This window comes from Haemaphysalis longicornis, unplaced genomic scaffold (assembly GCF_048455015.1).
Source record: "Haemaphysalis longicornis isolate Haplotype H1 unplaced genomic scaffold, Haemaphysalis longicornis Haplotype H1 scaffold_12, whole genome shotgun sequence".
Classification (NCBI taxonomy): domain Eukaryota; kingdom Metazoa; phylum Arthropoda; class Arachnida; order Ixodida; family Ixodidae; genus Haemaphysalis; species Haemaphysalis longicornis.
Window position 1 is genome coordinate 34,399,313 of NW_027526225.1, and position 16,352 is coordinate 34,415,664.

A 16,352-nucleotide genomic window follows, 5' to 3' on the forward strand; every position below is an offset into this window, starting at 1 on the left:
GTGCTCAGCAGTGATTCGCTATAATGGGAGGTGGCGCCATTCCAACCCACTGCTACCAGCCGAAACGCTCTTCGCCGCCCTCTCTCACTCCTCTCTTGATGAATACGCAATTCAAATCTTCCGTCTTCGCAATGCTCGCGTGCCCCATGGCAGGAAATCCGCTTGCGGGAGTTGTGTTATTTTTGTGCTTGCTTTAAATTCGTATACTGGGCTGTTTGCATCATTTCGAACGCATGAGTTTTTCTCGCAAGTCTGGTGCGTTTCTCTCTCATTTCAAACGCGTTATTTTTTTCATGCGCGGCTGGGGCCTTTCTGCATTATTTTGAACGGGCCGCCATTTTCTTGCGCGGCTGGAGCCTCTCTGTGTCATTTCAAACAAGGTATCTTCTTATGGTGCGGCTGCTGTAAGTCTACATCATTTTGAACACGTCTTTTTTTCTGCCGGGCCCGCTTGTTTCGCTTACTTTCGTAAAAACCAACGCGCGAGAGTTCCTAACTAAATTTCCGCGGAGGCTGCCGGTTTTATAACCAGTTTTTACCTGAAATGTACCTTTAGTTTTATTTGCATTAAAAAACCGGGAGATCTATGACAAGGGCCAGCTGTTCACGAGGTTCAAACGGTTATGTGTATATAAATCGCGTTGCTTTCAAAGCCTCAATGTAACTACATGACGACGGGACGCCAGGACTTACTTGGGACGGAGGTACCCTGAAAGCACTGAAGAGGCGTGTTGACGTGGGTAAATAATCACATGTATGCACCTAAAGACAAGCAAGCCAATGTCATCACAAATAAGGATAAAATAGTGACAGTAGCCGAGGATTCTATAGGGATCTCTACAGTATCCGGGACATCCAGGACAACGAGGAACCAGGAAATAGCTCAGAGGAGATAGACATCCCACCAGTAACGACAGAAAAAGTAAGGAAGGCTTTAGGAGAAATGAAAGGTGGCAAAGGATCTTGATAGGATCACATAACCGCAGACCTGAATGATGGCGGAGAAATTGTGGTAGAAAAACTGGCAAACCTGCCTACGCAATGCCTAACCCCGCCAACCGTACCGGAAGCTTGGAAGAACGCGAATATCATCCTCATCCATAAGAAAGGAGACATAAAGGACTTGAAAAATTACAGGCCGATCATCTTACTGTCAGTCGTCTACAAGGTACTTACCAAGGTAATTGCTAACAGAATTTCTGGAACCTTAGATATCAGTCAACCTAAATAACAAGCGGAGTTCCGTAAAAGCTATTCAACAATGAACCACATTCACACGATCAATCAGGTGATAGAGGAGTGCGCTGAGTATACTGAACCCCTATATATTGCCTTCATAGGCTACGAGAAAGCATTTCACTCGGTCGAAACCTCAGCAGTCATTCACGCATTACAGAACCAGGGCGTGGATGAGCATTGTGTAAGAATACTAGGGTATATCTAGAATGTGTGCAGACCTTCCATCATCCTCTATAAGGAGAGCAGTAAAATACCTATAAGGAAGAGCGTCAGATAAGGAGACATAATCTCTCCATTCTTATTCCCAGCATGTTTACAAGAAGTATTCAGAACGGCAGATTGGGAACAGGTGGGAGTAAGGGTTAATGAAAAATACCTAAGTAATATCAGATTTGCTGATGACGTTGCCCTGCTAAGTAACTAGAGGCACGAATTGCAAAGCATGCTTTCCGCACTGGACAGAGTAGAACCGTGTGCCTGAAAATTAATATGCAGAAACCCAAAGTAATTTTGAATAACCTCAGGACAGCACAGCGGTTGGAGATAGGTGGCGAGGCAGGGGAAGTAGTTAGCGAATATATCTACTTAGGCCAAATTGTGACCCCGGATCCCAACCACGAGGAAGCAGAGATAAAAGGATAAGAATGGGGTGAAGGGCATACGGCAGACATCCTGAGATTATGAATGACAGCCTACCACTGTCCCTAAGAAGAAAGTGCATGACAGCTGCTTGTTACCGGTACTCACCTACGGGACAGAAACTTGGGGGCTCACTACGAGGCTTCAACTTAAATTGAGATCGACTCAGTGGGCAATGGAATGTAAGAAGATAGCTGTAACATTAGGGGACAAGAAGAGAGCTGAGTTGGTCAGGGAACAAAAAACCGTGTTAAGTACATATTAGTAGAAATTAGGAAGAAGAAATGGATGTGGGCAGGGCATGTAATGCGAAGGCAAGAATACCCTTGGTCATTAAGCGTAACAGAGTGGGTCCCTAGAGAAGGCAAGCGTAGCAGGGGCGTCAGCAAGTTAGATGGGCAGATAAGATCAAGATGTTTTCAGGCGTAAATTGGTCGCGGTTAGCGCAGGACCACGGTAGTTGGAGAATAACTGGAGAGGCCTTTGCCCTGCAGTGGGCGTAGATAGGCTGGTTATGAAGGAGAACCGGTTGGAGAGAGAGAGAGAACATCTTTATTGGCTGGCTAAATTAGTCGCAGATACCAGCCTCCTTTAGGGGAGGCAGCATCTATGACAGCTGGCGTTGGAGGGCCTCCATCGCGAACTGGACGGCTCCCCGTTGAGAGTCTAGGTCTTCCTTGCCCACCGCACGAGCAAGATGGGGTGGAAGCACGTCTGTTGGGTCCGGACTCACAGCACATGTCCATAGCATGTGCGCCATAGTAGCGCGACTACCACTGCACAGCACACACACGTCACTCGGCTGTAGTTCGGGGTGGGCGTGTTTCACCCATACAGGGGTCCACGTCGCACGCACTTGCAATTGTCTGAACAGTACTGCCTCTTGCCTAGAGAGGTTCGAGTGAGGCCCAGCGTATCGTCTCCGGGAGTCCCGGAAGCACTTCAGTACCTCACCGTACGTAGTAATCGGGTTGAAGTCTTCACCTTCGTTGTGATCGTCCGCTAGAGGAGGGGAGACCGAGCCGGCGTTGCGTCTCGTTGCGGTTCGTTTTGGGTCCCACTGCGCCCATGTGGGCAGGGAACCACTTGATGCACACCGTTGTCTGTGATGGCCGTACGGCCCCGCACACCCTCAGAACACTCGGGTGCACCTTGTTCTCGGGGAAACGCAGGACGGCCGTCCGGGAGTCACTGAGGACGGTGGCGCAGTTAGGGTTGGAGAGAGCCAGCGCGATGGCTAGCTCTTCCGCTTGTTCAGTGGATGATGCCACGATGCTGCCGGCCGTGTAGAGCTCACCGGTGGTGGCTGCGATGACGGCGGCGGTGTACGTGTTCTTGCGGTCCGGGTACCTGGCCACGTCCACGTAGAAGGCCCCGGTGTCGTTGGAGTGAGTGGTTTTAAGTGCCCGCGCTTGAGCGAGCGTCTTTCGTTGTTCTCCCTTGCACTCATGTGGCGGGGAAGTGGGGCGACCTGCAGATTGTGCAGTAGGTCTCGCGGAAGCGACAGCCAGTCCCTACCTTCCTGCAGCCTCGGTTGATATCCTATCTTTTGTAGTATTGCCCTGCCCGTTCGGGTCTGCGCGAGACGTGTAAGCTGCGGGGTTTGCTGTGCCTCGACTATCTCGCCTAGTGTATTATGCATGCCTAGCTCAAGGAGCCGTTCGTTATTAGTGTGGTTGTAAAGACCAAGTGCAGCTTTGTGTGCCTTGCGTATGAGCGCATCCAGCTTTCTACGCTCGAGGTCGGTCCAGTCATGAAAGGCCGCGACATAGGCCAGGTGGCTGATGGCGAAAGACTGTACGAGTTTGAGCAGGTTGTGCTCTCTCATGCCAGCGTATTTGGTTGAAATCTTCTTAATTAAGCTTATGGCTCTGGAGACCTTGGAATCCAGTAGCTTAACGGTGTGGCCGTTGTAGCGTAGCTCTTCGATGTGGAGGGCCCCGGACACGCAAGGTGCTGACTCTTGGGATGGTAGTACCGTCATCCGCATGGAGCTGTATGTCAGGTGAGCTGTCGGATCTGAACTTGCGGCGTTGCAGTAGTAGGAGCAGTTCTGACTTGGCTGGGGAGCACTGGAGGCCCGTGCCTTGCAGGTGGTCTTCAACGACGTCGATGGCTTGCTGCAGGGACGCCTCGATCTCGCCGTCACTGCCACCCGTCACCCAGAGGGTGATATCATCGGCATAGATCGTGTGTTTGACTTTCGGGAGGGCGCGAAGGCGTTCGGCCACTCCAATCATGACTAGGTTGAACAGCGTCGGCGAGATCACGGCCCGCTGCGGTGTGCCTATGCTCCCAAACGTCTTGGTTGGTAGCTCCAGATCCCCTGCCACGATGGTGGTGGTACGGGCTGTGAGGAAGTCCTTGATGTAGTTGTATGTGCGTTCTCCCATGTTGAGGTGGGAGACTTGCTGTAGAATCGCCGAGTGGTGGATGGTGTCGAAGGCACTCTTCAAATCGAGACCGAGTATGGCCCGGTTGTCCATGGGGCTTGTGGTCGTCGACGGTTTGTCAATGATCTCGTGCTTGATGGTGGTATGGTTTGAGAAGGGCGTCGTGATCAATACTGCTAGGCTGGACAGTAGAAGGGCACGCCCCAGGAGAGACTGTCAGAGCAACCCTATTAGTCGCATCTGTGACGAGACGCAATACTTTGTATGTCCCAGAAAAGGGCTGAAGCTGTTTCTCTGAGAGGCCAACCAGACGTGCGCGGGAGCGGCGAAGTGACCCAAAATAGTCGGTAATGATAGAAGGGAAATTAAAGTATTGAAGGCTTGTGCTAGATCGGGACAACACGCAAGGGTGGCGCCGATGTTCAAAATAGTGGGTGAGAGGACCAGCTACATTAGCAAAACGTTCTATAAACTAGCAGAAATAACAGTAAGTGACTGAGTGAGTGAACTCTTTATTGAAATCGGCTTGCAGGCAGTCAAGAGCGTCGTCAATAATCGAAAGGGGATACATCTTTTCTCTTGATTTTGTTTATTTGGCTATATTCCAGGCAGAAACGCCACGTGCCATTTTTATTCTGGAATAAAAAGACAGGAGATTCCGACGAACTAGGAAACGTTCAACCGTTTCCTTGCTACGCATTTTCTCGAACCATTGTTGCATCCCGAGGGATTCAGCATGAGATTCGCGATGAGGCCGCCTGTTTAGTGGTTCTGCATCACCAGTGCTTATGCGGTGCACCACAGCGTGTGTTGTACTCAGTCGACAGCTGCATAAATAAAAGATGTCGTTATCGGACGTCAATAGATAGCGATGAGAAATGGCGTCCACAATGGATCGGGTGCTGTCATCGCTGTGATTTTATTTTCTTGGAGTGATGAATCCAATGTGGTTCCAAAGGGCAAAGGATTGAAAGCGCCATTTCGTTTAAAAAGATTGATGGAGGAACCCCAATTGCCGAAACAGAGGCAGGTCTCGTTGCCAACAATAGTTACTATAGTATTAGGCATAGTTACTTTACGTGTGAAACGTACATCCGGAGTAGGTGAGTGGACGAAGTCACCGTTGGCAACAGGGGAGCTAGGTAATCAGAAGATGTAGCTAACAGCGTTTGGTGGTAAACGAACGTGTTAGGTGTTGCAAAAGAGCCGCTGGGGTGCATCAGAAGAAGAAGGGAAAAGAAAGTGGAGGCGGAGGAGTCCAGTGGAACAGTTAATCAGAACGGCATGTTCAGAAAGAAAATCAAGGCCCATATTGAGGTCATGAGGACAATATTCGGGTACGGTAAACATAACAGCTGTTTCTTTGTCAGCGATGCTTATGTTAGCGGTTAACATTACGACGACCGGAGACGTGCTGCCATCGGCAACTCGAAATGCACGGGACGTGGGTAGCGTAATGACTTCATGAAGATGGCGGCGAAGGCTCGAACTCATTACGAAAACCTACGCACCGGTGTCAATAAGAGCGCGCACTGCAACTTCATCGACAAGGACGTCAGCGAAATTGTGCGTAGTCGGCAAAGTCAGTAGAGAATTTACGGGCCGGGTTATTGATGCACCGCCATCTACTTGAAGTGCATGACTGAGTTTTCCGAAGAAGGGTCGAGAGTAGTCGGCCATGGGAGATGAGTGGTGAGGCTTGGGTGATGGGGACTGGTGGCATTGGGGCGGCGGCGACGGGTTGAACCTGGTATTCGGACTGGTAGATTTGGTCGGGTTAAGGGCAGTACAAGAAGGGAGTGGTTCTGCCGGTCATCGGAGTAGCCAAGGGTTGTCGAGGCCTGTAGCCGGCGTAGCTGTTGCGGAAGAATGAGATACTGGGGCTGCAACAGTACCGGACAATGTGGCCAACGCTGGTGCAATTGAAACAAATGGGTTTTCATTCGTTGTACGCCACTCAGTGGGGTTCCGGCGGGGGTAAAGTGGAAGAGAATAGCCGTTGTAAGAACCGGATGACCTAAACTCTCGTCGAAACAGAGAGGCAACCGCGAATACAGGATAAAGGCCCAGGTGTGCTATTTCGTCGCGGAAAATGCCTTAGATGACGAAAACGCTGTGGAGCTCGTTCGGATCGGGCACGTATGGCGCCGCTGTAGTAGTGACCATAGCCTCCAGTTCTCGGAGCACGACTTTAGTTATATCCGCTGATGGCGGAACTGGACCTTGTAGGCGTGGAAAACGGGCTGGTGGACTTTTATCTTCCCCAAAGATTTCGCTGCTGTGTTGGGAAGTGTTGTGAAGTTGTGGGCTAGAAGGCGTTCTTTGGTCTCTTTGAATCGCCCACTTTCTGGAATGATGCCGTCCACGGTGCCACAGTCTTTCTAAACGTGAAGGCGGAATGTATCATCCGCAATGCCCTTCAGGATGGGGCGCACTTTATCTGACTCCGCCATCGTGCTGTCAGCCTTCGAGCAAAGAGCCAAGACGTGCTGGATATGCGCAACGTAAATTCGGTCGAAGGCTGGGCGCGGGATGCGAGCTCTTTGCAGCCAAAAAGATGGCGACCAATTGGCTTAAAGAAGAAGCCTCGCAGCTTTGCTTTAAACATCGCCTAGCTCTTCAACTGGGTGTTGTGCGTCTCGAACCACTTGCGCGCGGGACTTTACTCTTTTAGGTACAAGATCACATTCGCCAGAATGATAGTAGGGTTACACCTGTTTTGAGCGCTGAAGCACTTAAAAAGACTGATCCAGTCGTCAACATTTATGTCATTTGTCATGGTGGACATGTCACGCCCCGGAGGATAAGACACGATGACGAGGGGTATCGTCGACGCGTTCGCTCCATCGGCAGTCATGGTTACGCAAGGAGCGGAGTGTCTACTCCGAATCTCCGTGAGGGGTGGAGTGCACCCTGGGGAGCGGTACGGGATGAGGTTTTGACGCCAACTCCGCAAACCTCCACCAAGGATTTCACATGGCAAGGATATGTATATTTACAGGTATTTACAAGTCAAAATACCCTGAGAAGCATTAGGGTAACCAGCAGCGTGAATCCGAGGCGAGCGTAGTCGTTCTCAACCTCTTCCACCAGCGCACAATACCGACCGCATGTTTGTCTCGAACAAGGATTTCCTCGTTCCAACAATGTACAGAAATTTATAGAAGGCATGACTCTTAATTGTGAGTAGTAAAACAAAAATTACTTGAAACATCAAAATTTTTCAATCTATATTTTTATTCATGACCTAATCATTTCTGAAGCATGTTTGTAGGATGTGATGGTGGCATTGAGTGAAAGCTAATTAAAATAAAATGGTACACAAAAACGTTTCTCACATTTTGCCGCAATTTGTGTATGCCCTGCGTACTATAAATATTTATTTGGAACGGACATGCCGCAGTTTTTTATAATGGGTTTAAATTCAGAAGAGAAGTAATAGTTACGGAGAATGTAAAAAATGAAATGTTTATGCACGGTTAATATATGAACAAAGTTCATGCCAGCTGAGGGGTTTTCTCCGTGATAACAAGTATTATGAATCACACTCTGCGGGATCCTTTTCATGAGCTCGTTAGGACGTTGAGTTTGTAAAATGAGGCAAGACCGTACATAGTGACCCCATGCTTTTAAACTCACCCACCGAGGCAATAAAAAACATTTTTTTCACTCTCAAATTTCACCCAACTCAAATTGTACACATAAGCAGACACAAGTATTACACGTTTTGCTACGTGCTCTATATGTGAATTTCTTTTGTAATTTATTATTCAAGGTACCCCTTACGCCCTCACGCAGGAGGGTATTACATTGGAGGGTGATCAATACAGAAAAAACAAACACACGAACAATGTTATATACTGGGTAAATAGAACATAATAAGTACAGCGCATTCGCAAACACAAATATGACAAGGTAATGTAAGCTCCGAGTAACACACCAAAATAAAAACGAAAGAAGCAACAACAAACAAATCTCTGTAGAAAAAGAACCCTCTGTCAGAATTTATGCAATTAGGAAGGCATAGTTTTTTTTTTCAATTCACAACCTTCCCGAGTATTACTTGGTGAAACTTAATGGCATTGATGACGGGGGCTATGCGTGATGGCAATGCGTTCCATTAAAAGATTGTACGTGGAACGAATGACAGCGAATAGATCAAACATGACATGCTAAACGGGTCACTTTGAAAAGATGATCGAGTTTAAAAGAATGGTGGATGGTCAAGAAAAGAAGTCATGAAGCAATTAGTGATTTTAATGTTCATAAAAAGCGATATCCTTGAAGCCGTGTGTCATTGGGACACGTCCAGCACTTCTGCACGAGTTTTTATGGCTGTGACACTTGAATGACGGGATTAGTCGGAATGAATGTAGCGAACTGTGCGGTTTTGTTGTTGATTCTGTAGGCTTGGTGAGGTTCCCAAATGGCCGATGCATATTCCATTGTTGGCGCTATAAGTGGGATGTCAGCGAGTTTACGTAGGTGCGATGGGGCATGCTTGAAGTTAGGTTTTAAAAGTTCCAGTGAACATTTAGTCGATGCAAGTACGACGTTAGTGTGATGATTCCAGGTAAACACCAAGGTAGTTGTACGTAGTAGTAAGTTCAACTGCAGTAATATTGTATGAGTACGAGTTCTGAATGCGAGATGCGCGTTTAGGAAAGGACATAAGCTTTGTTTTAGAATTATTACGGTAAATGAACCATTTGGACCAGCAAGAGGTTATCACTCTACGTCAGCCTGGCGGCTGTGTTCGTCATCATTGCCCAAAATTTAGCGTTAGATCACGCAATATTGCGCGAAGAGCCGGATTTCAGATGAAATAATGTTAGGCAAATCATTAATGAAAATTTAAAAAATAAGGAGTCCAGTACGCTTTCCTTGGCAAGGCCTCAGTACACTTCCCCAAAAGAAGAGAAACTGTTATTGACTGATGTGAACTGAAGTCTTCTCGGAAGGAAATCCTTAATTCATGCGGGCCCAAGCGTCCGGATGTTAAGCTGTGGAGTTTTTATTAGCAACCTGTGATCAAGGAATCGTTCAAACGTTTTCGAAAAATCAAGAACCTTGCAAGTTGAGAGTCGAATGCGTAGCTCTTTCGAAAGCCGTGCTGGTACCTGAAAATGATGTTAGCTTTACTGGGTACTTCAGTAATTGACAGAAAATGACATGTTCCAGGAATTCGCATAAGGTGCTTGTTAACGATATTGGGCTATAATGAAGTGGGGAGGAAGGATCGCCAGATTTAGAGATGAGTATTAGTTTAGCAATTCGCCACTCTTCGGGGATTAAACCAGATCACAAGCCGTGAGTGAAAAACGCTGATAAGATAGATGAATGTGTTGAGAAACTTTTTTAGTATCTTTTTATTGAGTCCAAGGTGATCGGGTGCTGAAGAGGTTTTAAGTTTGCTGAGTAAAGAAAGTATACTGGCCTCGTTATTAACTACTTCGGTTATTCTTGTGCCCAAATCTTATGCCACCCTGCAAGGCGTGTATCCGACGATTTCTCAACTAAAAAAAACAGCCAAGCTTTAGATCACATTTCTATGTACCATGAGAAAGCAGCTGCGCTATTCAATTCCGCCCGAAGATAACAAACAATAATCTTACATATTCCTTGGCTGATACCCCGAATCTTTAAGCAATCCAGTATTATTCCCATATTTAAAAAGCGTGAAAAAGAAATTCTTTTTAACGATAGGCGTATTTCTAGTTTCCGGGCTCTTAGCAAAATAATTGAAAATTGTTTCCTAATAGAGTTACCGCTAACCAAATATTATTTGAGTTAGTAAGTTATTACGTTTTATTAACTTGCCCCTCATTTCTTTATTTCACTGTATCAAGCGATGAATAGATAATTCGCAGCTCTTTGGCCACGTTTTCTTAGAATTTACGATAGCTTTCGCTACAATTGTTTACAACGTCTTTTTTTCAGGAAGCTAGAAGTGTAGGGAATTACTGGTCCATCACTAACTTTCTTAAATACTACTTGTCTGACCAGAAATGCAGAATATGTGCATCAGATATGTTTTCTTAAGCTACAGTTAGTTAAAAAGGGGTGCCCCAAGCATCAATTTCGTGCCCCCTACTCTTCTTGCTTTATATAAATGAGCTTCCCGACACCCTGCAGACATCCCATCGTCTCTCATATACGGATGACCCCGCTATATTGACATTGCACCGGTGTATATCCTCTTTAACATCGCAACTAAACCTGGCTCTCAGCAATGCCTTAGATTGGGGTAAAACGAATCTATTAGTAATTATTCCTATCAAATCTAAATTCATAAATTTCAGTTCAAGTAAATAGGACATACCCCAGCTTCCATCCTTCAAATTTGGTGAAAATCCTATTCCTGCTTCCTATTCTGAAGCATTTTTGGGCATATGTCTTACACTCACCGTTAGTTTCATTTACATATCAACCACCACATCAAAACAACTGCGTTTCGAATTCATGCGTTGAATAAAAGACGGCATTTTGTTTCCTCTTTGCAGTGTTATAACTCTATTTCTCCTTTATAAAGAGTCACATTAATTATGGCAACATCTCGTGGGGAAGCACATATCACTGTCAGTTAAAATCAGTCCAAAATATTCAAAACCAAGCGATACGTATTATTGCCACCTGCCATTTCAGCGCTCATGTTTTGGTACTGTGTAACCAGTTGGACATCGTATCCATTGATCACCTATTCCTGTACAATCTTGCAATCATGTTATTTAAGCATCTGAACAACCAACTTTCTTTTCAGTTTATGGACGTTCTTTTTGTAGTCCAATATAAACCGACAAGGTTTGCGTCCCGTAATAATTTTATTCCCGAGTGTTCATTCAAAATGTCGAGAAAAGGTACCCAATTCCGTGTATTGAACTTTGTAACACACTGCCTCTTACTGTAAAATTGTCAATGCCTTTACCCTATATTTAAAACAGCACTAAGGGTATTTCTCATAGCGCGGAATTAGATGTTTTGGTTCTTTTCAAACCCTTGTGTATTACTTCAGAATATGCAATTTTGAGTAATATAAAAAAAAGATATGGTACCATGTTTTTGTCCCGGAAATAAAAGGATTGGTAGTAGTTGTTAAGGTGTTAGTATGTATCGTAAAGCCACTTGATGTAGTTGTCCAATTGAATTGTTCCAATTGCTAGCTGATGAAGTACTGCATTTATTTCCGTAATCATTTAGGAATAACAATTTTGTTTTCGCTCCGATTACATTCCACGTTTGTAATGAAGTACATCAGGCCCTTTTTCAGCCTTGTGGTTTTGCGACCCTCGTCTATATCCGCATGTAAGTAAAAAGTTCTTCGAAATAAATAAATCTTTTACATTTGAAACCTTTGATATTGCGATGACTACTGGTAGCACAGTGAAACGTGATGACGGAACATGTAAACAGACAATTTCGAACCTACTTCAATGCATGGTGCTGTGACCTTCAGTGCTTACATAGGAAAAAAAAACCACCAACGTCGCTATGGTCGAAGCCTGCGCGACTGAGTGCAACCTCCGCTAATTTTACAATAAATATCTGTGCAGCTCACCACACCTCCCTGAAAAAATGCTTCGATAATGCTATATATGCTATAATGCTTCGATAATGCCTATACGCACACGAAGCGTCCTATCGGAAAATTAGAGCAGAATAGTTTTTAGCATATTTCCTTCAAATCCAAGGGCGCAAAGGTCTCCTAGAATACCGAAAGGCAACGTGATATCATATGGCTTTGATGGATCAAAGAATACCGACGAAAGATACTGCCTATGTACGAACGCAGCTCTTCGTACTACAAACGCCCGAGCTCGTCAAGCATAGATTTATGTTCTCGGAAGTCACACTGGGAAGGATCCAGGAGCTTGCTTGCCTCTTGGAGATTCCTTGTTCCTGGGAGATTTGTTAGTGTACCGTTTATGTTCTCCTCAAATAATTTGCAGAGACAACTTGTCAGTGCTATTGGTATGTAGCTTAGGGCCACATGAGGATGTTTTTCTTCTTTGCGGAGTGCAACACCAATGTTCTCTGTCAGATTTGGGGTAACGTGTCCGTTATTCCACATACTATTAAAGAGGGATAATAGCGCTGTAGGCGTCTCTTGATGTACGTTCCTTATAATTTCATAATGGATGTTCCCTGGCCCAAGCACTGCCTTCGCGGAAGTGTTTAGGCAAGCTATTAACTGAGCCACACTAAAATCGTTGTTATTTGGTTCATTTGAAGATAAGATGACGTTTGGGATAAGTTTTAGCTTTTCGTCTCTTTGCTATAACTTCAGAAACTAGAGTAGTGCGCTGAAGTTGATGCAGATTGAAAGTACATGCCCACTGCGTCTGCCTGATCTTGCGAAGTGTCACTGACATTAAAGGTTCACTTAAAGGCTCATCCTGTTCCATAGCTTTTTTGTCAATGCAAGAGTTGATGCCCTCTAGCAATCACCCCCAGCTCTGACTTTTTTGCCAACCGCCATATGCGTCTTGATTGTGTTTGACGAGTTTGAAGTGGATGTAGTTTTCGGATGCAGGGAAGGTATGGAAATGGCTCCATGCTGCAGTATGCTTCTTTCAAGCATTTTCGCAGTCTCCATTCCATCAAGTTATTGGTTTTCTGTTTGGATTGTTGGAAGTCCTTGGGGATACACTCAGTAGCGGTTTCAATATTGTGACTTGTAATAAACGATAAGGCACTATTGATGTCCATACAATCTAGACAATGATGCAGAAGTAAGCTCATGGCATTTTTACCAGCCCGCAGACCCTATTTTCCACCGCGGCACACTGTTCTAAATGCCACTAGAATGACCATTTTTTCTTTAACATGTCTGGCAAGTGGTCGCTCCTGTAAGGGTTTCCAAGCACTTTCCATCCAAGTAGCTAGAAAAAGTTACCTGAGCAAAAGGCTAATCCGGCTGAAGACTATTGTTTGGGTGAGGCCATAAAAAAGTGGCTTCATTTTTATTTAATAGGCATGCTGCGGTGGAAGGTAAAATGTTTTAGATCACTCGCCACCTGGCATAATATTGCTGCAAAACCTGAAACAGGATGGCGGGAGCTGTAGTAGGCCGCTAATACGCATGGTTCTGGAAGCTGGTTTTAAGATTTTTAAACTCTGATTTTTGTAGCTGTTTCCCAAGAGGAATATAGATTGAGGATTTTGTGAAGAGAGTCTGTATCCATACGACTTACCTCTACACCCTCCAAATCAGCCTGGAGTTTCACTTCTTTATCTGTAGCTGTCCTTGCCAGAATAACTGCCACACCACCTGATGATTGCCTGGTGTTTTGTTTGTTCTTCCTGTATGTGATGTATTGAGGAAAAACATTTCCATGCTTACTGCCTAAATGGGTTTCTCGAAGACACACTTCCAGTGGCGCATGCTCCAACAGCAGCTCCCCAAAGTGATCCACGTTTTTTAGAATCCCCCTGAAGTTCAACTGCAGAACGCCAGAAAGAGCCATTGGTAGTATGAAGTCTGTTGTTAGGACCGGAATCCACTTGTTAGCTACCAGAGCCCTTTCCAGGAGGAGACACTTTAGGGATCTCCGCGTTTTGGACCTTTCCTAAGAGCTCGTGCGCTGTATGGGTTCCTGGCGATCCTTCGTCGTGCTCTGTGCCGTGGATGGCTCACTTGTGTTCATAGCCTGCTGAAAGGGCTTCCTTGTTGACGGTTCGAGAACTAGGGGCCTTGCAGACCTCATGTTCTCCTTTGAATGGACAACCGTCTCCATGACGTTAGTCAGATTTGTATACCGCTATCACATACGCCGTTTTCCCACCGTCGTTCCTTTGAGGTGTAGCAGCATGGGCTGTTTGCACCTGGGAAGCTGAAGGCTTCTCCTCAGGCCTCTCAAAAAGGACCCTGATAAGAACAGTGCCGAACGTGGCTCCGCCCCCTGACGCACACGTCGGCGTATGCTCTGTTGTGCATGATAGGAAGATGCCTGCGTTCTGCGAGGTTTTACGGTATTTTTATTTACATTCAGTGCAATTTATTTTTTTCTTATGTCTATTTTTGCCACGAATGCGAGTATGTGGCATGGTCACCACTGCAGTTGTACAGTAGGGAGGTTCCGAGCAGGTTTCTAAGGCATGGTTAGTTTTTATGCGTCTTGCACATGCGTCTGCTTACCCCTACAGCTTTGCAATCAATGGCCAAATTTGTGGAAGATGTAGTGACGACATGGCTTTGGGGAGTAATGTCTGAATCTTACTTTTACGTTACCAGCTTCTACACTTTTAAGAGAACGGTCGGTGATTGGCCTTGCTGGTATATCTTTCTTTTCCCGCGAGGTCACTACTCTGTGTATTTTCACATTTTGTTCCTGGAGTCCTTTCAGGAGCTCATTTTCCAATAGGTAAAGGAAGCCCACGTCAGTGATAATTTTCCGAACGGTGTTCATGGAGCAATGGGGGCTATGATAATGGGGACATCACCTATTTTTCAGCTTGTTGCAGCTGGCTGCTTTGCTCATTGTTCTTTACTTCGATCAGCAAGTAACCACTTGTCATTTTTGTACTTTATAGCCGGCTCCGACCAGGATGGAGAGTCGTGTGTATACAACGATTATTTTCTCAGTGAGATGCTCTAATTTTCAGACTTGATTACATCGAACTTTTGAATACCTTTTTGGCTTTTGCCAGTGAAAATGTGAAGGTTGCCTCTGTGCGCCCTGTATTCAGAAAACGATTGACAGAAAAAATCTTTTAAGATGTCATACAACCACTATGTGTTCGGTGGCATTGCAAGTCGCCCACCCCGTGGCCACCAACGAACGTGGCTTTGCAGCCCACGCAAACGGTACCTTGCCGCTATACCCTGATGCTTGGAATCAAGAGTAATGTTTTTGCAGAGAATTTTGCCACGCCGTATGGGAAAACATAAAACAATGCTTACGAAAGAAGATAGGAGAGAGACAACTGAGAGTTGGACAGGCAACAGCTACTGGCTGATTCCTCTCTGGGCGGTTCGGACGGGGGGCCCCATTTGCGAGAAGGAAGCGAAGACCAAAGTGTTGCGTGTCCGCCGCAAGGGGCCATGATCCTTCCATGATGTTAAAAATATACGTAGGTCTAAGAGCTTCTTTGCGCTTTTCGTGTGTCGTGATTTCTGAATAATTGTAAATGCCCGGCGACCGAACCTCATGTGCTACGTAAACAAAAGCGTTTTATAATTTCAACACAAAAAAATGCACTTTGCTTTTTTCTCCCAGACTGTTAGTTTACGTCGGCCACTTCGTTCCTCGTTTTTCCGTCCATCACAGCACAAAATGTCTTGCATAAATGAGGAATGCATCCAACGGTGTCACTCGATGCTAGAGTACATGTGTAAAGAGTCAACACAGGCTAGTGCGACCTCGTAGCAGAAGGCATACTGTTCCTGCAAAAAATTACAAAACAGAAGTCAGAATGAGCCACTATTGATTGACAAACTAGGTCAACGTTATTGACTCAATTCTAAGCTGCACGTTATTTTAAAAGACCTGGAAAAGGGTGTGTGCCTAAAGCTGCGGCACACCAGCACTTCATTATGTATGTTTCGAAACATACGCATCACTTGCTAGATGCCAGGCACGATTTACGAACAAGGTTGGAGGGAAGGTGGGCGAAGAAGAGAAAGCAGGAATCATGTTTCTCACTGATGTGGACGTCGGTTTCAAAGACGTTGAAAAGTACCCTAGGTTGAAAATAAAAATAACACTAGGTTGAAACGACGGAATGCCCAAACATTGTTGTTCGGAATACAAATTAGACCATCTTGACTGACTTTACTCGGCGAACAGTGATGTTAACAGCAAAGCTACCTGGCGTTTCCAAATCGTAAGGCTAAACTTCATAGAAACTATTATATTGCTGGTGGATTTGCGCAGGCTAACAATGGCTGAGTGGTTATTTATGCATGCCAATCTCTTCCCATCATTGCAGGTAGTGCTAAACCGAGACAGGTTGTTGTCAAACCACAGTCTATCGTACAACTGTGGCATATTTATTTTCAAGGAACACCCGTTTGAACAGTCCGTTGGCACCCCTGCTAGAACCTCGCTGACGGTACTGAAAGGCTTCGACCAGTCGGAGACC

At 45.6% G+C, this 16,352-nt stretch overlaps 2 protein-coding genes across 2 annotated transcripts in view; both read right to left on the minus strand.

Moving 5' to 3' along the window:
- LOC144162556 (uncharacterized) overlaps positions 1-16,352 on the minus strand; it is a 419,428-nt gene that overhangs the window by 257,638 nt on the left and 145,438 nt on the right. The gene's annotated exons all lie outside the window — the stretch shown is intronic.
- LOC144162557 (receptor-type tyrosine-protein phosphatase alpha-like) overlaps positions 15,439-16,352 on the minus strand; it is a 33,806-nt gene continuing 32,892 nt past the window's right edge. Inside the window, exon 10 of the mRNA XM_077693147.1 lies at positions 15,439-15,654. Coding sequence (XP_077549273.1) covers positions 15,580-15,654 — 75 coding nt within the window. The 3' untranslated portion in view covers positions 15,439-15,579. The remainder of the gene's footprint in view (positions 15,655-16,352) is intronic.